Below are 26,202 nucleotides of genomic sequence, written 5' to 3' on the forward strand. Positions count from 1 at the left end.
GATATGTTCAGGTAAAGTCTGATATCTTATTTTTTCCTGATATTGATTGTATCTAAACTTTTGACATTAATTGTTAACTTTTAGTCTCATTTGTACCATTAATTTCTATTCATTAAATACAAGCCCAGTGCTCTAACCATGGAACTATAGAGCCTATTTTGTTAGTTTTCATTTAGTGGCATACCTCATTTTATTGTTTTATTGGTTATTACAGATATTGCATTTTTACAAATTGATAGTTTGTGGTAACCCTGCATCAAGCAGTTCTGTCAGCGCCATTTATTTGACAGCATGTGCTCACTTGGTGTCTCTAATTCCCATTTTGGTAATTCTCATGATATTTCAAACTTTTCCATTATTATTATATCTGTTATAGTGATTTGTGGTTAGTGATCATTATTATTATTATTGTAAGTTTTAGGGCTCCATGAACCACACCCATATAAGACAGCAAACTTAATTGATAAATGTTGTTTGTGTTTTGGCTGCTTTACCAACTGGTGGTTCCCTCATCCCTTATCCTCTCCTTGGGCCTCTTTATTCCCTGTGTAACAACAGTGTTGAAATTAGGCCAACTAATATTCTTACAATGGCTTCTAATATTCAAGTGAAAGGAAGAGTCACATATCTCTCACTTTAAATCAAAAGCCAGAAATGATTAAGCTTAGTGAGGAAGACATGTTGAAAGCCTAGACAGGCCAAAAGTTAGGCCTCTTATGCCAAACATTTAGCCGAGTTGTGAATGCAAAGGAAAAGTTCTGAAAGAAAATTAAAAGTGCTATTCCAGTTAACACATGAATGATAAGAAAGTAAAACATCCTTACTGCTGATATGTAGAAAGTTTTAGAGGTCTGAATAGAAGATCAAACCAGCCATAACATTCACTTAAAGCCAAAACCTAATCCAAAGCAAGACCCTCACTCTTTCCAATTCTGTGAAGGCAAGGTATAGAAGAAGAGTCGGAGGCTAGTAGAGGTTGGTTGGTTCATGAAGTTTAAGGAAAGACACTGTCTCCATAACATAAAAATGCAAGATAAAGTAGCAAGTAGTGATTAGAAGCGGCAGCAGGTTATCCAGAAGATGTAGCTAAGATCCTTGATAAAGGTGGCTAAATTCAACAATGGATTTTCAATGTAGATGAAACAGTCTTCTGTTGAAAGAAGATGTCACATAGGACTTTATACCTAGCTTGAAAATTTCAAAGGACAGGCTAACTTTTATTAGGAGCTAAGCAGCTGCTGACTCTAAGTTTAAGTTGAAGCCAATTCTTACTTACCATTCGGAAATCCTAGGACCCTTAAGAATTATGCTAAATTTACTCTGCCTGTGTTCTTATCAGTGGAACAGCAAAGCCTACGTGACAGTACATCTGTTTATAGCATGGTTTACTGAATATTTTAAGCCCACTGTTGAGACCTACTACTCAGGAAAAAAGATTCCTTTCAAAATATCACTGCTCATTGACAGTGCATTTGGTTACCCAAGAGCTCTGATGGAGTGGTACAAGGATATTCCTATTGTTTTCATGCCTGCTAACACATTGATTCTGCAGCCCATGAATTAAGGAATCTCCCTGGAAAGGATTCACCATTCTAGATGCCATTAAGAACATTTGTGGGCTGGGCGCAGTGGCTCATGCCTGTAATCCTAGCACTCTGGGAGGCTGAGGTGGGTGGATCACTCAAGGGTCAGGAGTTCGAAACCAGCCTGAGGAAGAGCAAGACCCTGTCTCCACTAAAAATAGAAAGAAATTAATTGGCCAAATAAAATTATATAGAAAAAATTATCTGGGCATGGTGGCACATGCCTGTAGTCCCAGCTACTCAGGAGGCTGAGGCAGTAGGATTTCTTGAGCCCAGGAGTTTGAGGTTGCTGTGAGCTAGGCTGATGCCACGGCACTCCAGCATGGGCAACAAAGCGAGACTCTGTCTCAAAAAAAAGAACATTATGGTAGAAATAGCAAGAGAACTTAAATTAGAAGTAGAGCCTGAAAGGTCACTGAATTGCTGCAGTCTCATGATAAAACTTGAACAAATGTCGATTTGCTTCCTTTTCTTATTTTTTTGCTAATGTTTTTATTTTTGTATAGTTGGGGTCTTGTTAACTATTTTTCCCAGGCTGATCTCGAACTGCTGGCCTCAAGTGATACTGACAGCTTGGCCTCCCAAAATGCTGTGATTGCAGGTGTGAGCCAGTGTGCCTGGCCAGTATTTGCTTCCTATGGATGAGCAAGAAAGTGGTTTCTTGAGAGAGAATCTACTCCTGGTGAAGATGCTGTTGACATTGTTGAAATGACCACAAAGGCTTTAGAATTTTGCATAAACTTAGTTGATAAAGCAGCTACAGAATTTGAGAGGATTGACTCAAATTTTAAAGAAGTTTTAGTGTGGGTGAAATGCTATCAAACAGCATCACGTATTACAGAGAAATCTTTTGTGAATGGAAGAGTCAGTTGATGTGACTCTTCAAGGAACAAAATTCCTTGTTATCTTACTTTACCAAATTGCCACAGCAATCCCAGTCTTCAGCAACCAACCCCATGATTGGTTGGCAGCCATCAACATTTTGAACATATTTAATTGAAACATATTAATGTTATTTAACATATTTAATTGAAAAGCAAGGGCAATACCCTCCACCAGGAAAAAAAGATTCTAACTCACCAAAGGCTCAGATAATTGTTACCATTTTTTAGCAATATTTTCTTAATGAAAGTATGTTCATTGGTGTTTTTTTTTTTTTTGGTCCACATAATGCTGTTGCATACTTAATAGACTACAGTATAGTATACACATAACTTTTGTTTGCATTGGGAAACCACAAACTTGTGTGACTTGCTATATTGCTGTGGTCTGGTAGCAAATCCACAGTATCTCTGAGATATGTCTGTATTGATCTACTAGGCAACAATGTTCCTTGTTTTCTTTTAGCATTATCTTCTAATTGAGGTGTCTTTAGTATTCTGGATTTGATTTACAGATTTGAGTTTTTTCTTTAAATAAGTTCAAACCTATTTTGAAAAGTTGTCAGAACAGTTATGTGGGTAGGATCCCCTTGAAGATGGAGAATTTGATTATATTAAGAGGTTATTAATGTACAGATATATAGTTGACTATAGGGCTAGTATAGAATCTTAGCCCCTTCAAGAAGTTAGTCTAGTTTGTCTTTTTCTCTCTGGCAAACATTATATTTTCATGTGTTTGTCTGTATTGTTAAAAATACTCTCAATAATTTTTTTGGCAATCCTGTTCTGTGTCTGATATCCTAAATTTTTTCTCCTTGTTGTATATCTTTTAGCACAGTTGTCATTGTGATAGTTTACATATTTTAATTTTATGATTAGAAGTAAAAATAATCAGTAATTCTCATAGTTATAATTACTACTTATTTGATTACTGTTATAATGTATATTAAGACATATCTCTTTATATTGTGTTACTTTAAAAAATGAACTATTTTCTTTCTTTCCGTGTTTTTCAAGTATAAAACTTAAGTAAAGATATTTTTCCAAGAGACTTTGCCTAATCTTTGTTCAGGTGACTTTATTAATAAGTTTATTAATTTATGTAAGCAATAATGTATTATTTCTATATTATAATTGAAATATTTGTGTATATCTTTTATTTTTAAATATTATGATATAAAAGAAAATTAAATCACATTATTGAATGGTGGCATGATCAACAATTTTTATCTTTTCCCAGGAGGATAGCAAACAAGCTCAATTCTTAGCCTTGGCAGTTGTATACTTTATCTCTGTTCTTATGGTCTCTAAGTACAGAGACATTTTGGAACCCCAAAATGAACGGCATAACCAGTCATTGAAGGAAACTGGCACTGAAAATGGGAATATATCACTCCCTGGTAAGTTTCCTCTATATCCAAAGTTTAAGCAAAATGCAACCAACTTATGATAGTTAAAATATTGATTCTGGAATTTAAATCCATATTTGTGTATATAAAGCAAGAGCATATATTTATTTTTATTAATAACTAAATATATTAATTTCTTTTAAGTATATGTAATTAATTGCAATTGGGAGATGATTTTTGTTCTTTTTTTTTTTTTTTTTTTTTTTTGAGACAGAGTCTCACTTTGTTGCCCAGGCTAGAGTGAGTGCCGTGGCATCAGCCTAGCTCACAGCAACCTCAAACTCCTGGGCTCGAGTGATCCTTCTGCCTCAGCCTCCCGGGTAGCTGGGACTACAGGCATGCGCCACCATGCCCGGCTAATTTTTTATATATATATCAGTTGGCCAATTAATTTCTTTCTATTTATAGTAGAGACGGGGTCTGGCTCTTGCTCAGGCTGGTTTTGAACTCCTGACCTTGAGCAATCCGCCCGCCTCAGCCTCCCAAGAGCTAGGATTACAGGCGTGAGCCACAGCGCCCGGCCGATTTTTGTTCTTTAAATGAACCATTTAATTAGAAGATAAGTTAAAAATTGATATCCTTGGCCGGGCACGGTGGCTGTAATCCTAACACTCTGGGAGGCTGAGGTGAGTGGATTACTCAAGGTCAGGAGTTCGAAACCAGCCTGAGCAAGAGTGAGACTCCGTCTCTACTAAAAATAGAAAGAAATTAATTGGCCAACTAAAAATATATAGAAAATATTAGCCAGGCATTTTGGTACATGCTTGTAGTAGCTACTCGGGAGGCTGAGGCAGAAGGATCGCTTGAGCCCAGGAGTTTGAGGTTGCTGTGAGCTAGGCTGATGCCATGGCACTCTACCTGGGGCAACAGAGTAAGACTCTGTCTCAAAAAGAAAAAAAATTGATATCCTTTATAAATAAAGGGTTGAAAATTTTTATTGACTTCAGCATCTGTTGCAAAGAATAACTAACTCATATTCTCTTATCAGAGATAGACTTATTAATAATTAACTGTAATAATTGGAGTTTTAAAAGTAACTGTAAGTTATAGAAATGTAGTTAGATAAGTAACTATTGCAGTTATAGAAGTAGCTACCACTCAAAGAGGCCATTTATTATTTAATCAATGTTCATTCAGTACCTAGTCAGTATTTGAGAATATTCTTGAACAAAACAAAAAAACAGTCTTTGCCCTCATGAGTTTATATTCTAGCAGGAGGAGATAGAAAATAAGTACATGTAATAAATAAATTGTTATAGTATTTTAGAAGGTGGTAAAAATGCTAAAGAAAAGAAAAAACTGAACAGAGGGCAAGGAAAGCCACTGTTTTAGTTATGTATTGTTGTGTGATATATTACCTTGAAGCTTAATTAAGACCACCACTATTTTCATCTCATTTTCATGATTCTGGAGGAAGAGGAGGGGTTGGATTTGGACAGTGAGGATGAGTTAGATTTGGGCAGTGGGGATGGTTCATTCCTGTTTCAGATTATGTTTCCTGCAGCTGAAAAGTCCAAGATGGCTTTTCTACACATTTATCTAGTGCCAAAGTGGGGGTTCTCCAAGAACTGGGACTGACTGAAACAACTGAGCTGTGGTTATATGTTTAAGGCCTTCACACTTGCTCTCAACTGAATTCCTGTTTTCTTCCATTAGTTTGGAGAGCCTCTCTGTCTCCGTAAGGCCTCTCATATGTTCTCATCAGGAAGGTAGATCAGAAATCAGCTATATTTCTTGTAGAGACATTCAGGTGTTCTGGGAATACAAAAGCTGCCAGACCTTCTTAAAATTTGGGATACTTAATACCAGTGCTACTTCTGCCACATTCTGTTGGTTAAAGTAAGTCAGATCCGAAACAGATTCAAATACTTCTTACTGGGGTGAATAGCAGGAGGCATGGTACAGTTGATCATTATAGTAACCATCTTCCACAACCAGTTAGGAGGATATTGGCAGTAATCTAGGCAAGAGGTGATAGTAGCGTGGACAAGGGTGGTAACTCTAGAAGATGGTAAGAAGCAGTCAGATTCTTGATATATTTTGGTGTTAGAGAAAACAGGATTTTTAAACATTAGATGTGGGTTATGTTAAAGAGAAAAAGTAGTCTAGAATGATTGCAAAGCACAAGGTACCATGGGATAAACTGAAGGTGAAACAGGTTTTCAGGGAAAGATAAAAAGATAAGAAACTCAGTTTTCAGTATATTGAGTTTCAGGTATCTTTTAGACCTTTAAGAGAAGATACAGGGTAGCAATTATATATAACAGTCTGACTTTTTTTTTTTTTGAGATGGAGAGTCATAGTGGTATTTAAAACTTGGAGAGTGAATGAGATCACTGAGGGAATAAATGTAGATAGAGGAGATAAGAGGACCAAGGATTGAGTCCCTCCTACTTAAGAAATCAAGGAGAAAAAGAAATTAAGGATGTTAAGAAGGAACAACCAGTATGGTGGTAGAAGGAAAACCAAAAGATTATGATGTCCTACAAGCTACATGAAGAAAGCCTTATCTAGTTGGAGGGTATAATCAGCTGCTGTTGTTACATGAAGTGCTCTTAGAATTGAGAACTGACCTGTAAGATTAAGCAAGATGTAGATTTTTGGTCATGTTGTTAAGCGCTTGTTTGTTGGAATCAGGTTGAAAGCCTGATTGGTGGCAGTGACAGAGAGAAAAGGGGATGTTCTTTGTTGTAGTGGATTTTAAGGATCATTGAATTATTCATGCATGTAGGAAGTGTACCAAGTTTTTCAGCTGTAGCAAGCATGCTTGAGATAGAGGGGTTTTTACTTTATCCTAAGGATTTTTCTTATAGGCCAATGGCTTTCAGCCTTGTGTTGCTACCCATTGCTATGTCATGATTAGTTTGGAGGATTTTTGCAGGTATTTCATTATTTGTTTGTTTTATTATACCATTTATTTTGATTATAGGAATATTTGCTCAGTACATTTTATAAATTAGTTTTTGCTTTTTAGAACATGACATATTTCATAATTTAACATAGTAAATAGCCATCTATTAGGACTGAATATATATTTTTAAAATTAGTTTTAAATTTTTTTTGTTAATTTCTTGTTTTCCTGGGTACGATGTAGAAAACACACCAGCAGCATGCAGCTCTTTAACTCTGACATCGGTGGAAGAATCTGAAAGCACATCATCTGCTCGAAGGAGGGACTCAGGCATTGGGGAAGAAACAGCTACTGGTTTAGGAAACAATATGGATGTAACTCCTCATACAGTACCTGCTAGTGTCAGTGCAGGGCCAGATGCAATCAGTGAGGTGCTGTGTACTCTTTCTTTAGAAGTCAATAAAGCTCAGGAAACCAAAAGTGATGGAGGAAATGAATTAGATACTAAAGCGACACCATCAGTTCCAGTTTCAAAAAATGTCAACGTGAAAGACATTCTTCGAAGCTTGGTTAACATACCAGCAGATGGAGTCACAGTGGATTCTGCCCTTCTGCCACCAGCCTGCCTTGGAGCTCTTGGCGATCTATCTGTTGAACAGCCTGTGCAGTTCAGATCTTTTGACAGGTACTGTAAATGGTTTTTTGTTTTGTTATGCTTATGTAGTTGACACTTGAACAATGTGTGGGTTAGGAGTGCTGACCCCCTGCCCAGTCGTAATAAATGTGTAACTTTTCACTGCCCCAAAACTTAACTATTGATAGCCTATGTTGACCGGGAGTCACTGATAACGTAAACTGGTGATTAATGCATATTTTTTGTGTTTGTGTATTATATACTCTACTTTTGCATTAGAGAAAAGAAAATGTTATTAAGAAAATCACATGGAAGAGAAAATATATTTACTGTTCATTGAGTGGAAGTGAGTCATCATAAAGTTCTTCACCCTCCTTATCTTCCCGTTGAATAGGCTGAGGAGATGGAGGAAGAGGAGGGGTTGGTCTTGCTGCCTCAGGGGTAGCAGAGGCAGAAGCGATGGAGGAGATGGAAGGGGAGGTAGGAGAAGCAGGAACACTCAGTGTAACTTTATGGAAATACATCATAGTTTCTGTTTGATTTTTTTGCTTTTTCATTTCTCTAAAAATGTCTCTACGTGGTACCAATCCTTCTTCCACCATTTGCAGTTGTGTGTCAACCCTTCTGTTGGGGATGGGGGAATGAGGTACTATCAGTGGCAAATGCGTTAGGCAGGTGGCTTTCAGGTTCTGGGGAGTTTTAGGACACAGTGTAGGACATTGGGAAACCAGCCACACTGCTGAGTCTGATAGTTTGTGACATTGCAGCCTCTGGGTCAGTATAGGGGCATGTCAGTGGGGCTCCAGGGATGTGGAGATACATCGGCTGTTTGGTTCCATGGAAGGATGTGTTCTGATGGGGTCTGTGCTATCAAAATGGCACCATGCTATGGCTGCTTCCATCTCAGGTGGTGTGTGGGACCCTGTCTGAAGTCTTTCTCTGGAACAATGTTGTCATGTGGAGTCTAGGCAATTTTCTGTAGTCCCTTCACCAACCAAGGGACTCTTCTCTGGCTAGGATTGTAGGAGTTTGCAGTGGCACTGTGGACCACTGGTGATCTCTTGCTTGCTTTTTCCCTGCACTGGGGAATTTCTCCTAGCTCCAGGTAGAAACCAGCCAGGCTGGCGGCTTTGCTTCCCTTTTTTTCCGTGTATCAGAGGTTTGTTGTCACTTTCCTGCTGAGTTCCAGTGCTTTCTCTTATGGGCTCTATTCTATGTGTGATGATGTACTGGCTGATTTGGTCCTTCTTTGTGGAGGAGGCAAGTGCTGGGTGCCTCTAATCAGCAATTTTGAAGCCGCCTCTTAAATTTTAACTTTTGTAATGGATTTGTATATGTTTTAAGGTAGTAAATGGTAAAATAGACTTGTATCACATATGTTTTATGTATTCATGACATACCTAACATTTTCTTAATTTTTTCAATATTTCTAGCCTATACAGTTTGTGAGCTTTTTCGAATTGTCGCAAATCTCCAAAAAATTTTCAATATATTTATTAATATTTGTAAAGATCTATGGTTAAGTGGACCCATGCAGTTCAAACTTTTGTTTTTCAAGGGTCAGCTGCATTTGTAAATTATAAAGATAAAAGGGCAACAGGAGTTCAATTTAACTCTCCTAAATTCTGAAGCTTCCATTTTAAAAGGGGAAGTTTTGATCTAATATATGAAAATTACAGGTTTTTGGTTTTTTTTCAAAACTGGGTCTCACTGCATTACCCTGGTTAGAGTACAGTGGCTTCATTATAGGTCACTGCAACTTTAGACTCCTGGGCTCAAGTGATTCTCCTGCCTCACCCTCCTGAGTAGCTGGGACTACAGGTGTGTACCACCTCTCCCAGCTAATTTATTTTTATTTTTTATTTTGTAGAAATGGGGTCTCATTATGTTGCCCAGGCTGGTCTTGAGCTTCTGGTCTTGGGCTCAAGCTATTTTCCAGCCTTGGCCTCCCAAAGTGCTGGGATTATAGGTGTGAGCCACTGTGCCTGACCATAGAGGGATATTTTTGTTGTGTGGTTTACACATTATTTCACATTTTTATTTATTAACATACCAGTAAGATCATTTTAAAATATAATTTTAATATTGCATAGGCAAGTTGTATGTTAATTAATTAATGCTTGGAGTTTTCTTTGCTATAACTTAAAATTCACTTGTACTTACAAATGGCTACCTTCCTGCCAGTACTATGCCAGCCTTTGTGGGGGGAGGGGAAGAAAGAGTAGGAATTTGTGGATTCCAACAAACTCAGGAATTCAACAAGGTGTTCAGACCCCTGACAGCTGATTACAGATTCTTGATTTTGTGATTCTTCTGCCTTCAGAAACCTTTTGCTAATTTGCCTGAACATTTTCTTTGTATGTTATTAAAATTTTTGAAATTCTACCCATGAGACATATATTACAGTTTTGAAATATATTATTTTTTTAAAAAAATCAATATTTTTATCAGCAAACAAGCTCTAAATTAGAGAAAACTTACTGGGACAAAGGACTTTTATTTTTCCTGAGCCATTTGAAAGGAAGTTGCTGGTAAGATGCTCCATCAGCTCTGAATACTTCATTGTGCATTTTCTTGATAGCTATATTTATCAAAATAAGGAAATGAACATTGATATAATCCTACCTTCTAACCTTTAAACACCTTTCAGTTTTTACTTATTATTTCAGTAATAAACTTTACATTATAAGGATCTAGATCATAATTATGTTTAATTGCATCTCTTTAGTCTCTTTCCATGCAGAAGAGTAGTTCCTCATCTTCCCTTGAGTTTAATAATCTTTTCACTTTAGAAGATTATAGCCCAGCTATTTTTTAGAAAATACCCCACTTTAGATTTGTTTAATGTTTCCTTAGGGTAAGATTCAAGTTAATGCATTTCTGACAGAAGTATCACAGAAGGGACCCTATTTCTTCTTGTATCCTATCAAGTGGTACATGGTTTTATCTCATAACTGTTGATGTTCACTCCGACCACTTATTAAAATGGTATTTTGTATATTTCTTTACTATTAAGGTACTCTTGTGAAGAGATACTATAAAATTCTATTATCCTTATCATATTTTCAGTATTCATTATTGGTCTTATGTTTTCCTATTTTATTCAATGTAAAATCTCTTATTTATGTTGGTGCTCATATTGTATCTGATTTTGCCAATGGGATTCACTTCCAGTTGGCTTCTGTTTTCCTTTGACACGTTCTTATCATAATTTAACCTCTTCTTGAATCTGTTTTATTGTTATTCATGTTCATTTGTGGACTATGCAGTAATATCTTTTTTAGTTATTTAGTCTTTTCCCACTTTCAGGTTGTTTATTTTTTTGTGTCTCTTTCCTTTATTTCTTGTCATCTCCTAGAGTTTTGTACTTTAGACCTTCTGTGGGTTGGCCCAGTAGATATTGAAGCTTATTAAAATCATTTATGATAATTAAGATTTTTCCGAAAGAACATAAGGAATATGTAAATTTGGTGGAGAATCTTTTTGCCATCATCCTCTGTCATCTTGTGCCTTCTCCATCTACTTGTGCCCTAGAGTAATGAAATTGACAGAATCTGAATTTTAGGTAAATGGCATATTAATATACATGCAATGTAACATAGATTTAGTGGCTGCTAGATTCAAATGTCTTTTTGTTTTTAAAAATAGGTTTTATAATATTAGAAATTCAACTATTAATTTAGAAATCAGACAAAACTTGATTTTTCTGGCTCTGTCATTTAGTAGTGAATTTGGACAAATTTCCTCATCTCTAAACTGTCATTTCTAAACCATGTAATACTATACTATACAGATGCTTTTTTTTTTTTTTTTTTTTTTTTTTGCAGACAGGGTGTTGCTTTGTCACCCATGCTGAAATGTAGTGATAGGACTCATAGCTTATTGCAGCCTACAACTTCTGGGCTCAAGTGATTCTCCTGCCGCAGCCTCCCAAGTAATAGGGACTATAGGTGCACACCATCACACCTGGCTAATTTTTCTTATTTTTCATAGTGATGGGGAGTGTGTTCTTGCTCTGTTGCCCAGGCTGGTCTCGAACTCCTGAGCTCAAGCAGTCCTCCCGCCTCAGCCTCCCAAAGTGCTGAGATTACAAGTATGAGCCACCATGCTAGCCTATACAGCCTTTAAAGAGGAAAAAAGGCAGAAAAGTGCATTGATGTGAAATGATAGTGATGAATGATATTAATCTTTGTGTACTTAGCATGAAGAAATCACTCAATAAATGTAAAATTTACTATCATATTTAATGAGACATTTAGTAACCACTGCTTTCTTATGTGTGTGTGTATATATAGGCAGTAAATACTTGGAATACGTATTACAAATAAAAGGTTGTATTCCCTGTACATATATATAATTTTAACAAATCAATAAAATGACTAATCTAGAAAAATGGACAAATGGTAGGAACAGGTAGTTCATATAAGAAGAAATACTGTTAATATGCAAACATGTAAAGATGATATATATCACTAATAGAGAAGGAAGTGCATATTAAAATAATCACAAGATAATTTCTCCCAATTTGGTGAGCAGAGATTTAAGAAATCATATCTAGTATTAAGGAGGATATGAAGAAACATTTTTATACTGTTGTATTGCTACAATTTATTGGAGGACAAATTGCAGTATTAATAAAAAATTAATATATGTAAACTTAATTCCACTTCTGGATGTTTATACAGAAGAAATACATAAGTGTTTCCTGCAAGAGGAATTTCATAATTAACCTAATGCATATTAAGCTTTTACTCTTAATATGAAGTTCTATTCTAAATGAATTATTTAGATAGGTAGATAGATAGCTATTTTTATCTCTATTTTAAAGATGAAGAAACTGAGACACAGAGAAATTAAGTAATTGCCTATGGTCTTATGCTGGTAAATGGTGGGGCTAAAATTTGATCCTAGGCTGTCTGACGCTAGAACTTGTCCTTTGATGTGCTATACTGCATTTCATAGTAACATCGTTTTGGAATAGTGAAAAATTGGTTGTATAGTTGCCGATCTATGAATGATTGCTTATGTGTGTTCTTTTTAATACATATAGTAAATACCATGCAGCCATTAAAGAGAGGACAGAACACTATGTACTGATGTAAAATTATAGTGGAGATATATTTTTAAATGAAAAAGCAGTGTCCAGTATAGTTTGGAATTTATATGTTCACACGTGCTTCAAAAAAGTATATATCAAACTGCTAGTAACAATGGCCATATTTGCATCTTGAGGATGGGAAGAGGTATAAATGATCAGTGTTTTTTTTGGATATTCTTAATTTTTATAATCTGAATTTATGTTAATGTTGGACTGAGTACTCAGAAATATTTAAGTGGGGCTAGATTTTTAAATGTAATATATCTTATAGTTGAAGAAAGGGATTTCCTTATTAGTGACCAAATTTTTATATATTAGAGCATTTATTTCTTTTTAAATAGTGTAGAAATTAAATCTATGTCTTACTTGTGCCTTAAGTAAATTGATTATAAATTTATTTAGGAAGCTATGCTTAGGTCATACATTTTAAGGGGTTTATTGAAATAGAAAACAAAGGGTAATTTTGATGAGAGCATTTTCCAGGATGTTCTGTGGAACTTAACATGTCTGGTATGTGTTAAATATATTATCTTATGGCAAGCAAACTGGTCTGTTTTTTACCTCTCTTTTTCTTAGCTAGAGACACCTTTTGAAAAACTTTCATGCAGTCATGGACTAGTGGAAGATCTTTGGGAATTTCAAAGCATCCCTCTGATCATGTATTTATCTCAGGAATGCTGTGTCAGAAATCACAACTCTCCTCATATCTTAAGAATTATCAACTTCCAAGCAATAGCTGGAAAGTTTAGAGTAACAGCTACATGAGTGAAACCTTGCTGAAAGGCTGCCAGGTTGTGGGTTTTTGTGCACAGAAAGGTGTTTGTGTTCATTCCCATGCCAAAATTCTTGCTCTTATCTAATTTGAAGATCCTCTGTGGTGATTAGTGGATGCCAGGGACTTATCTTGATAAAGTTCAAGGGCTGGTCTGGCTTTTCAACTGGATCCTTAGGGACTAAATTGGTAAGGTAAAATGCTCTTTTCTCCTTTAGTGAATTATTTGCAAGTTAAATAAAATAGCATTTATGTGAAGGTTTGTGATGTTTGAAACTGATATAATTCTGTAGTGGAATGTCTGAACCTTACTGATCTTGAAGACATTGTTGCTATTTGCCTATTGTTAATAAATTAAAAGAAAACACCGAAAGAGTGTAGTCTCCCTTGTTCAGGTAAAAAACCAAAATGATATTTTTACTTACTATGTGTGATACTTTAGGAAAGTTATACTTTTCTCGTATGTAAAATGGGAATGATAATTTGTACTACTAACCTCATGGGTTGTTACAAATATAAGTGAGCTAATTCACATATTTTTTTAGCATAGTGCCTCACAAATATTAAGTATTCATTAAAGTTAGTGAGTCCATAAAGAAATGAACTATAATAAGTATAATTTTATCTCTTGAATATTTAGTTTTTAGTTGACAGCTTGAAAAACTAGCTTGAATAACTGGTTATTTACTTTTCAATTTCTTTATGCTAAAAAGTTTGAAGTATTTCTGTTAAAATTCGTGGCAGATATAAAAAGTTCAGATAATTGTTTTTTAAACATTAAAAAGGATTTCGGTTTGCTTCTTAAGTAGAAAAACTTAAGCTGTAGCCTGAGAAAAGTGCCAGAAATATCCCCTAGAACATTCCCTAGGATGTAGGTTCTCAAAGTTTTGTCAAATGGATGTTGTATTTTCTTTGTGTTTTCCAAAGATTCATATAAAAAGATAATGTGAAATTCTTAGTTTCTACATGATCACTCTTAAGTACTGGTAAATTAAAATTCCTGGATTATTTTTGTAGACTAGGAAATGCATTACTAAATTAGATTTACACTTATATACAGCAAGATAAACGTGGTTGTAGTTAAAGATCATCTCTGTTGAAGATTTTAGTCATTTACATTGAAACTTTATAATAATAATGAAAATGGTTGGTAAAGTGTATGAAAATATCCCAAAATTTTCCTACTGCCTAATGTCCTTTTAACTGGATCATTGTGATTTTAGATTTTAGACAAATGTACGTTGCAGGGCAATTCTTTCATTTACTTTGGTAAGTTACTTTACCTTTCTGAGCTTTACTTTTTAAATTTTTTAAATGGAAATAATATGTACTTTACGATTGTTTTGAGAATTAAATAGTCATTCCTGGCATATTGTCAGTACTTACTAAATCATAGCTGCTATTAGAATTTATAATTTTATACTACATAACAGGATTTTGTGGGAGCACAAAGAATAGTGCATTATGAACTTTGACTTTGGGAGCTCACGAAGGCTTACCTTTGAGCAAGGTTTTGAAAGGTAAGAGGGAGGTTCAGTGTTAAGCAGGACTAAGAGGAAGGCATCTTGGCTGAGGAAGAGCATATAGAAATGGTCGGAGTTTTGAAATGATACAACATGCTTAGAAACTATGAGACCATGTTACAGAAGTTAGTGAGGAATGCTGGGTTAAAAGTAAATCTACATAGGAAGCCATACTTTAGATGTATTATTCTTGAGAATATGCTGAAGATCTTGGACAATAAATATTTACTGAACTGAATAAAAAATGGGTATTATTCATGGGTGAAAGCATTATTAACAGCAAGAGATTAAAGAATTAGAAATGAAGTCAGATGAAGTTCTTTTGCTGTGTTTAATTAACCATGTCTTTTTTGAATAAATAGGGATTGTGCATATATGAAACATTTGCAATAAATTTTTTGTTACCAGATATATGAAACTGTTGAATCATAAAGAGAAGTTGAAAGAATTGTGCAGTGAACACTCATAGACCCATCATACAGATTCAACAGTCAGCCGGTAGCCCTATTTACTTCATCATATAACTGTCCATATATCTGTCAATCAATCTTATTTTTTTGATGAAATTCAAAGTGAGTTACAGACATCTGTTCACTTTATTCCTAAACACTTCAGCATGCAGCTCTCTAACTAGAGAGTAATATAGTTTTTTAGGGGAAAATTTACATGTAATGAAAGGGACAAGTCTTAAGCATACCATTTGACAAATTTATACACTTGTGTAACACAAAGTCCTCATCAAGATATCATCTGTCTTGAAAGTTTCCTTTTCAGAGCCAATCTGTGTCCCCATTTCCCAGAGGCAGTTACTATTCTGTTTTTTTCCTAGCATAGATTAGTTTTGCTTGTTCTAAAACTTCATATAAAAAGAAATACAAAGCATGTGTTCTTTAGTATAAGGTTTCATTCATTCAGCATGTTTCTGAGATTTATCCATGTTATTTTTATCAGTAGTTTGTTTCCTTTTATTGCTGAATAATATTTCATTGCTGAATAATATTTCGTTGCATAAGCATACTACTATTTTAAAAAGTTTATTTTTCTGCATAAAGGACATTTGATGTTTCCAGTTTGGGGCTATTGTAAGTAAAACCTGTGTGAACATTATTGTGCACATATTTTGTAGACATATGTTTTCTTGGGGAAATATTCTAGGAGTGGAATTGTTGAGTCATAGGGTAGGTAGGTATAGATCTTAAATTTTGATTATAGAAAAAGCAATTTAATTTTTCTAAATATTATTTTGTATTGCTTCTGTCAGTCCTTATTATATAAGTAAACTAGATTTTCCTGGTTCGTTCTTTTGTGAACAAATGTGAACGTACATTCTCCATATTTCTCCTTCCCTTCCCCTCAAAAACTAGGTTGCTAGAGGATAGAGATTTTCTTAAGCAATAGGTTTGTAAATGTATCCCTAGAGTAGGAAATATACAAATTACATTTTGTATTGTGTTTTGAATGTACCACCAGCACACATGTACACACACACACACACACACACACACACACACGTCATATCTACTCCCCCTTAAGTCAATAATCTTCATCTGGTATAAGCTGCCATGATTTAAGCACACCATTTTGGATTGGGGGCTCAGGTGGCTGTTGCTTCTATTTTTTAGTGTATAGTTAACATTGGCAGTCACCCTTATAATGATGTGACACCAGCTACCCCCAAGTACATTGAATAAGCTATGCCTAGCACAAGAGAACTTGATTTAATTGGCAACAGTGTTTGCCCTCACATGATAGGCACTGAAGTAAAACGGAACCTATTTTGCTTTGTGTTACCTCTTTTTTGAAATAACAACAAAAATATATTTTTAAAATATTTGAATTACATACTTTTTACTTTTGAATTCATTTATTGGGATCAAGTAACTAAGTAACTTTGTTTAGAAATTGCATACTTTAAAGCTATTATGGGAATACTTGCAGCTTGCAGTTACAGTATTGTCAACAAAAGATGTGATTAAATAAATTGAATGTTGAAGTCTTTAGGCTTATGGTTAACACCAGGTAATTAAAAGTAAGCACTGCTGTGGGAGTGCATTATATATCAGCTGTCCTCTTTACCTCATTAACTGGGTTTTGCATGTTTATGGAGATAAATTCAATTAAAAATGCCTTTTAAGTTATGCTTAACAAGGTCTTTTAGTTACTATTTTGGTATAAAGTATTACACTTTAATTGAACTTGGCATATCATAAATACCTGTGTTTGAATAATATACAAGATGAACAACTTTGATTATTTGACATTTTTGCGTCTACTGTTTACTCTTCCTATGCATTGTTTTTCCATATGATATGATTGAAGGATATATTCTTTGGGGTTTAAAAAAGAAAAACTTGGGTTGTATACATGTTAGCAAATTTTTTATATCTTCATTTTTTTTTATCTTATAAGGTTTCTAGGTTTTATGATTTCCAATTAGTAATGCCTTATAATCCTTGTAGAAACATGGTGAGTTTTCTGCTTCAATTCTGAGGTTAAGAAAAAGTTACTTTTCTACTTGAGTGCCAACATTTCTTTTTTTATATACTTTTGGTTATATTTTGTTAGATAATTAAAAATGATCCTAAATTAAAAAAAATACTGTAGTGAATATGTTTAAATGTTAAAATGGATTGTTCTATTTCCATAGGACATTGTCTTTGTTCTAAAAAAATTGAAGTGCAGATAAATATGAATAGCATTATAGATATTTGATGTTAGGAGAAAATTCTAAATTGTACATCCACATAAAGATAAGAAAGAAAATAAGGGACTGGACATGGTGGCTCATGCCTGTAATCCCTGCATTTTGGGTGTCTGTGGTGGGAGGATTGCTTAAGCCCAGGAATTTGAGAGCTGCCTGGGTGATATAGTGAGACCCCATCTCTAAAAAAAATAGAATAAAATAAAAAATTAACCAGACATGGTGGTGTGTGCCTGTAGTCCTACCTACTAGGAAGGCTGAAGCAGGAGGATCACTTGAGTCCAGGAGTTCAAGTCTGCAGTGAGCTATGATTGTACCACTGCACTCCAATCTGGGTGACAGAATGAGACCCTGTCTCAAAACAAAACAAAACAAACAAACGAACAAAAAACCGCAAACCAGAGTAAGTTAGCTACCTAATTTCTATTTAAAAATTCAGAAATTCATGTAAGCATTGCAAGTGATCATTTGTGTTTTCCAATCTATTTATTTATTTATTTTTTTTATTACAGAAGTGTCATCATTGCAACAAAAAAATCAGCAGTCTTACCTTCTACACTTACCACAAGTATACCTACCAACACTGTCAGTGTGGTTTCCTCGGTAGATTCAGCTCAAGCCTCAGATGTGGGAGGAGAATCACCAGGTGAGTTAGTTAAAATCAGCGATTTTTACAAAAAAGGTTTAGATCTAAAACCTTAGCAAAGTTTAGGATTTTTGATAAAGTTAAGTTTTGTTGGGTACATTAGAAACCTTTGTGCTTTTATATTGTTATTTATTTTCTGAATAAATTTGATTAAAATTAAATCAAGTCAGGGATTTCAGCATTCTTCACTGAAACCTAGTAGTGTGTGATGGATTAGATGCTACCGGTTGGGTGGATTATAGAAATACTTTTTCCCTTTTTTTCTTTCCCTGTACTGGAGAAATGTATATAGATAGTGGTTTAAATAAGAAAGTATTGGTGACATGTATGTAGTCTTTTAATCTGGTTAGTGATTGTCTAATGTTTATATAGTATGTACTACATTGTTTTCCTTTGCATATTTTTCTGAATTAGAGGACTAGAAAGGGAATGCTACTCTGAAATACGTATCATTCTGGTCATACTAGTTCAGTGACTCTCTTGGCAATTTTATTTTTGTCCATCTCTTCTTCTATGTTCCTTCCAAGTACAAAAGCATATGTATAGATGCAGGATTCTTATTCCTTCTGTATTAATGGGAAGCATGGTGATGATATTAGATAAACTTGAAAAATGTGCCACATTAAAATGACCAAGTTAGGGGCCGGACACAGTGGCTCAGTTTCGTAGTCCTAAAGCTCTGGGAGGCCGAGGCGGGAAAGTTGCTTGAGTTGATTAGTTCGGGACCAGCCTGAGCAAGAGTGAGACTCTGTCTCTACTAAGAATAGAAAAATTAGCCCCGTGTCATGGTGCATGCTTGTAGTCCCAGCTGCTCGGGAGGCTGAGGCAGGAGGATTGCTTAAGCCCAGGATTTTGAGGTTGCAGTGAGTTATGATGTTGCCACTGCACTCTAGCCCAGGTGACAGAGGGAGGATACACTGTCTCAAAAACAAAACAAAAGAAAAAACACAGTTTAGGACACAGGGGATGTTATTTTATATCAGTAGTATTTTTCCAGATCTTGTGCTGTTTCATAAAAATATTAATAGCAAGATAGGGTATTCCTAAAAGGATTCATGTGAGTCTAGAAAAAGATTAATGAAAAATTAAGGAATTTTGAAGGAAAGACTTGGTAGATTGTGTTAAGATCAGAAATAATGGTTTTATTTCTTCTTTTGGAACATCTCAGGCAAGGTTTTATCTTCTATTCTACCTTTATTTGGCAAACTAGAATATCCTGGAGAGATTTGCTCCAAACTTGACATTGCTATTTGTCAGTAGTTGGAGACTTTTCTTTTTCCTTGCTGTGTACTATATAATCATGTGTTCTAGAAACAAATACTATGATTTTTTTATTTCTTTTGTCTTCCTTGTTTTCTTTCACTGTTATTTCACTTGAGTTAACATAATTTTTTCCAAAGTTTCATGTGATTGATTTCTTACAAATTTTATAGTGTTAGTGATAAGACAAAATGTTCACAGTAGGTTAAGTGAAAAAAATGTTATATGTAATTCTTTACATATCATATAATTATAACTATGTAAGGTATATACTAGTTTACTGTGAAGTTACTTGATTATCTCCATGCAGTTGGACTACTGGCAATTTTGACTTTCAAAATTTACTCTTAGTGTCTTTTCCAAAATATCATTAGTAATCTTTTATTATTTTTATTCTTAGGAAAAAATAATTATTAGATCAGTTTTAAGTTTACGGAAAAATTAAGTGGAAACTACAGAGAGTTCTCATATACCTTCTCATCTCCATCTCTCTGATGTCCTGTGTTATTAACTTCTTGCAATAGTATGATATATATTTTTTTCATCTGTGGTTTAATGAGGAATACAGAGGAAAAAAGTATAAAACTCTAGCAGATTTTTAATCTTCTTTATTGTTCCATTATACTCTTATTATTATTGTTTTAGAGACAGGGTTTCACTGTGTCACCCAGACTGGAGTGCAGTGGTGCCATCATAACTCAACTGCATTCTTGAACTCCTGGGCTCAAGTGATCCTCCTGCCTCAGCCTCCTGAGTAGCTAAGACAGCAGGCACATACCATCATCTTGGCTATTTTTTTTCATTCTTTATTTTTTGTAAAGATAGGATCTTACTATGTTGTTCAGACTGATCTCAAACTCTTGGGCTCAAGTGGTCCTCCTGCCTCAGCCTCACAAGGTGCTGGGATTACAGGTGTGAGCCACCACCACGCCCGACCTATTTGGAAATTTTAATATCAGAATGAGACTTCTAAATTTTACATGTGGTACAATCAAAGAGAAACTAAGATTGGATAGCTTCTGATCCCAGGAAAAGAATTGAAGCTTGTCAACTTTATGTGATGTCAAAGTTTTTTCTATCAAAATATTATCATGGAAGTAATTTTATAATTTAGCATAAAAATTAAGGATTTGCATTTTACAGTATACATTATCAAAACTATAATTAGTATACAAAACGTTTTTAGTATACAAATTTCAAATTTTAGTTGGAATAGTATACCCTGGTTTCTGTAGCATTTTATGCAGTAAAAAAATATAATCTAATAGCAACAATGGCAGCCCTTCCTTAATAAGTGGTAGAAGATATTCATCAAAGAATAAAGCATACCCTTAGTATATGCATATTTTAAAAGAAAAGAAAAAAGAAAACAGGATTTTAGTGAATGTATCAAAATCTTAAAATTTTATATCAGCAAATTTTAAATTAAATTTAATTTTAAATCAGCAAAGATTTAATTTCTTGGAATACAGTATCCCTTCTGTATTTTATGATGTCATTATTCTTTTTCAAATATGCTGTTTTTCAACCAAGCTACAAAGCATAAATGATTAAACCAGAATTGAAGCTAGCTCAATAAAGGAACTAAGTATACTCTTCTTCAGTAGTTTATATGCTTGGTGTTTGCTAATTTGCTAAATTTAGTAATTCTATTATTTACTACAATATTAGGCTCTATTCTGTTTATCAGAGCCATGCACACATTACTAAGTTTGTTTAATATAGGGGAAATATTTGAGTCATAATCTTTGCTTTATATAAGATTTTGGCCAAGAGGCTTATCTTTACTCAATCAATGAAAGTTTCATTTATTTAATGAGTGAGTGAGAGAGAGAAATACACAAATACAGTATAAGTATGTAAGGATTAAAAATTGGCATTTGGTTTAATGATTCTTCATTTCAAGGGACATTAGTTATTTAGACCCAAAGGGATCTTGAATAAACAATTGGAAACTCCCTGGACAGAATGCTAGACAGATGATATATTTACATGTTCCTTTTTGTTCTTTTGAATGTCTGGAAAACTGTCAGTTTGAAGGAGCCAGTTTATCAGTGCTAGGATAAGGAAAAGATAAGTCAGTATCATTCTACACGTTGGAAGCAGCTTCTGCATTTACCTGTGGTGATCATCTGTTGGAAATATTTGATGTTAAATTAATTTGAAACATTTTTAATGAATTTATGTTTTTATCTGAATTGAAAAAATTGCACAATGTATTTGGAAATTACATTTTTCTCTCTGGCAGGAATTAAGGACAACATTGTGTGAAACTAGCACTATTTTTAGTTTATTCTTTCATGTGATTTATTTTCTTATAATTATTGCTGGTTAATTTATTTATCCTTATTGGTAAGGTGTCTTCTTATGATTTAAAAAGATTACTGTTGGCTTTGGTAGTGACTCATACCTGTAATCCTAGCACGTTGGGAGGTGGAGAGGCCAGGAGTTCCAAGTTGCTTTGAGCTATGATGAGGCCACTGCACTCCAGCATGGCAGAATAAGACCCTGTCTTAAAAAGACTATTTTGTAAAAAATCTTTTTCTGCTATATTCTCTTTTAGGTTTAAAAATTGGCATTACTTCTAGGGTAGTATGAGGCAATAATTTTTGTTAGTGTCTTATTTATAGCCAAAAGTGTTCCTTCTGTATTTCAAATTTTTAATGCATTTCATCTTGTTAAAATTAGTGTCAGCACAGTGAAAGCTAATTATGTTTTACAACTACTGCTTAAAGCCGTATACAAACATTTTTGGGGGTATTCATTAAGTAATCTTTACTTTTAAGTAGATGGGGCTTTATGTGTTCCTTTGTATCAACTTCAGAAAAACTCAAGAAAAACTATTAATAGTCCTTCTAGAGAAAATGTCTGATATATTCCAGTAAATGTAGTCTTTAAAAACTAATCACCAATTAAAAAAATAAAGCTGAGAAATATTTAATTAGTCACTGGAAATAGAGGTCAGTGACCAGCTGTGGGTCAATGATCACATTGCTATCAAGAATTTAGAAAATTGCATGTGTTATTTACTGAGTATAATAAAGCTATTGGGTCACTGAAGTACTTTACTGGGTATTGTGCATGAACATAGGTATTGGACCTGACTCCCAGAAATGCCAGATACTTAAGGGGGAAAATTTTTTTCAACTGCACCTGGTTTTGCCCTCTAATTTGAGATTTTATTGTGAAAAATGCAAAAATGGAAATATTTTTATGGTGAAATGGGAGTTGATGTGTGTACTTCAGCATGAAGAGATGTGTGCTTTAGCTTCATTTTTTAAATTACTCGTATGCATCCTGACCACCAGTTACTTGGTTAGAGTTTTTAGGTACAGTTAGCTCTCAATTCAGCCAGGATGGTGAGGATGGGTTAAAGGTCAGTAAAACACAATTCCCAGTGAAAAGGAAAGTCAACTTTGATTATCAAGGGAAAGGAAGAATGTTGTGGAAAATAAAGCAGAAAGGATAGTTAAGTTGATTTTGTTCTAGGAATATGCTCATTCTAAGAGATGGGCTCAATAATTATCCTGAGGTTAATTGTGAAAGATTGCTGCATTGCTCATTCTCCCAGAGGACCTAAGCCTGTGGGGGATTAAGTAGTCTCCATTTCTGAGTCCTTATATTTGGCTGAGGCCTGATAATCAGAACTGGTGATTATTGATCAAGTACTATCTAAAGACCAGGCATGTTTCAGGGAAGGTCAAGTTGCCCCAGATCCTTGCTTTTTCTTAATCAGTTAAATCCATAAAACCTCTGATTAGATCCTGGCTCTCCTTATCTATACCCAGAACTAACTTTATTTGCCTTGCCTAAAAAAGCAAGTTGAATCAAAATGCAAGATACAATTGAAGTGAGCTTGAGGAAGTTCTGGAAGTGGCATGAGGTGGTGACAGGCTTTTAAGAAAAGTATTTTCTTCTAGAGGATAGTGGCTAGATTTACCAAACATTTATGGCTTTTTTTTGTTTTATACCAATTTGGTAAATGAAAGTGGTAGAACTCTACTTTTTATAACAGTTAAATCTGGAATTAATTCTTTGTTTTCTTTAGTTTTTAAAAGAATTTTTAAAGGGTACTTTATAAGCTTCATCTCATTTATCTATACTTTGTGTCACATAAATAACTGTTGAAGAATTTGGGTGTGTTTTTAGGCTGAAATAAAGTACAGGCTAAAATGAAACATGCTAACTTTCTTTAAATATTTTAAAGAAAGAAAGCTATCATTCATTCTGCATTTAATATGGCTCAGGCCCTTTCTAAGTACTTTAATTTAATCCTTAAATTAAAAGTGAAGTCATCACTATTAATTTTATAGATGAGAAAAATAAGGCACAGAGAGCTTAAGTAACTTGCTCAACATCACATAGTTGGTAAATGGCAGAGCCTGTATTCAAACTAGACCTATCCCTTGATGCTTCTCAAAACATTTCAGTCTTATAACAAACTCTTAAGTATATAGTTATTATTAAATAAACTTGCCTAATAGTGAGAATTAGGATTCAATTTGAAATTTATTTGGTTGTTGTTGGTTGGTGAAGTGTTTTCTGTCAGTGCATGGCATCTTTTTTTTAAAGTTTTTTTTTTTTGTTAATTTTGGAGACAAGACTCTTATTCTGTTACCCAGGCTAGAGTGCAGTTGCACGATCACCACTCCTACAGCCTTGAATTCCTAGGCTCAAGTGATCCTCCTACCTCAGCCTCCAACCTCCTGCCTAGGTCTCCCAAGTAGTTGATACTGTAGACATTGGTTGCCACCATGTCTGGCTAATTTTTAAAAAATTTATTTAGACATGAAGTCTTGCTATGTTGCCCAGGCTAGTCTTGAACTCCTCCTCGGCTGAAGCCATCCTCCTGCCTCAGCCTCCCAAAATGTTAGGATTACAGGTGTAAGCCACCGCACCTGGCCTAGAACATCTTTTCTAACAAAATTGATAATGGAAGTTATGTGAGAGATTGATGCTTGAGATAACTTGAGAAATTAGCAGAATTTCCTTTAGATATAGTAAAGAAAGCCTCTGGTCTTGGATGACCTGGCATTTATTTTTGAAAGCAGGAAAAAAAAATGGGTTTCAGGCTGAGAAGAGTAGAACTTTTTATATTTCTGGGGGAATTTAATAGGTAAGTAATACATAAATAGAAGGCTCTACTGAAATTTGTTAGCATGAATCAAATACATAGTGAATCACTCAGAAGAGCTCTAGACTTTTTCGTGTAGTGGTTTACAGGGATTTGGGAAAGTAATATTGGAGGATCTACTGTATCGTAAGTAAGAATCCTATTAAAAGTTTGGTTGTATTCCTATTTTCTGAATTATGCTGGTATAGGTGGTTGAAAGGGAAGACTCTAGAATTCTGCACGGCAAAAAATCAGTACAAGCTTGAAAAGTGTCTATAATGTATGACAAAAAAGTAAATATCACTAATTATAGATAAAGAATGATTATAAATCATAAAAAGATTACAATGAAAATGCTGCAAAGATCAAAGTAGTCTTCATTTATATTTTCTGTTTTGTTAATTGACAAGTAAGTTGGGAAAATGCATTTAATTTCACTCATAATCAAAGAATTATAAATCGTTTATTCTTTCTTGAAGGCAAATTGGCAATATATACCAACATTTAACATGTGTGCTTATTGACTTCTAGAAAGTTACCTCAAGAAATAAAGGAGTGCACATAGATTTATGTAAGCATCTACAAAACATTATTTCTTACAGTATCAAAGAAAAACCAGAATTGGACAGTAAAGTGGTAAAAACAGATTTTATTCAGGAATATTGCAATAGGAGCAAAGAGACCTCAGTATAGAACTGGGCTCAGTTTTGAATACAGTATGGGCAAATGGGAAATTATAGCCCAAGATCAAGGTGGGGGTTGGTGGGTAGAGAATCACTAAGGGGAAACTTCAAGGGTAAGGGGGGGGGAATTCTGACTAAACTGACATAACAGGATTCTTGCTGAAGACAGACCAAGGTGATCAGACATCACCTGGGGGATAGTGGAGGATGAGGAACACAATTAGATATTGAAGGTGATCGTTTATGCAGGATGGGGTTTTCCTGCTAAACTGACTTAACCAGGGTTCTTGCTAAAACTGGATTTTACAAGGAAGTACACAGATAGGCCTAGGAGAATGTTGAGGAGCCTCACTAAAGTTTGGTTGAACAAAGAGTCTTTGTCAATGGTCAAAAATTGGAAATAACTCAAATGAATGGCTCTATATTTGTGATTAGAAACAGAATATGCTTCCTTGGTAGGAATATTACAGAACAGACTGAGAAGAAAAGAATGCAGTCATGTGCCCAATTTTTATTTGTCCCAATACTGATGACAGTAGCTTTGATCACTTGATTAAAGTATTAACTGCCAGGTTTCTAAAGTTACTCTTTTCACTTTTTAAATTCAAGGAAGGTATTTTGAAATCATTTAAGTATCTTATTCTTCAGAGTGCCAATTTATTCATACCAATATGACCTTATGGATTCAATGGATTATAATTATTGTTATTATTTATTTTAAGGCTCAAATTGTTTGCAATTTTGTCAGTGGGAGCCCCTTCAGACTGGCTTCTGTGTCCTTGTGACATATTCTGTCATTTCTTGGGCATTTCCTTGCTTCCTGGAAAGTACAACTAGATGTTTCAAGCTCATTTTGTACTTTTCTTTTTTCTCTTTGAGACAGGGTCTCCCTCTGTTGCCCAGGCTAAAGTGCAGTGATGTAATCATAGCTCACAGCAACCTCAAACTCCTGGGCTCAAGCAATCCTCCCGCCTCAGCCTCCCAAGAAGCTGGGACTACAGGCACGTGCTACCATGCCTGTCTAATTTTTCTGTTTTTTGTAGTAACT

The 26,202-nt window shown here is 34.6% G+C and overlaps 1 protein-coding gene across 10 annotated transcripts in view; it reads left to right on the forward strand.

Moving 5' to 3' along the window:
• The window catches only part of LRBA (LPS responsive beige-like anchor protein), a 635,991-nt gene that overhangs the window by 166,278 nt on the left and 443,511 nt on the right, over positions 1 to 26,202 (forward strand). For all 10 annotated transcript variants that reach the window (XM_076010592.1, XM_076010588.1, XM_076010587.1 and 7 more), the window contains 3 exons: positions 3,705 to 3,864; positions 6,968 to 7,409; positions 17,965 to 18,098. In XM_076010592.1, the coding sequence (XP_075866707.1) occupies positions 3,705 to 3,864; positions 6,968 to 7,409; positions 17,965 to 18,098 (736 nt within the window). The remainder of the gene's footprint in view (positions 1 to 3,704; positions 3,865 to 6,967; positions 7,410 to 17,964; positions 18,099 to 26,202) is intronic.

Source organism: Microcebus murinus, chromosome 15 (genome assembly GCF_040939455.1).
Source record: "Microcebus murinus isolate Inina chromosome 15, M.murinus_Inina_mat1.0, whole genome shotgun sequence".
NCBI lineage: Eukaryota > Metazoa > Chordata > Mammalia > Primates > Cheirogaleidae > Microcebus > Microcebus murinus.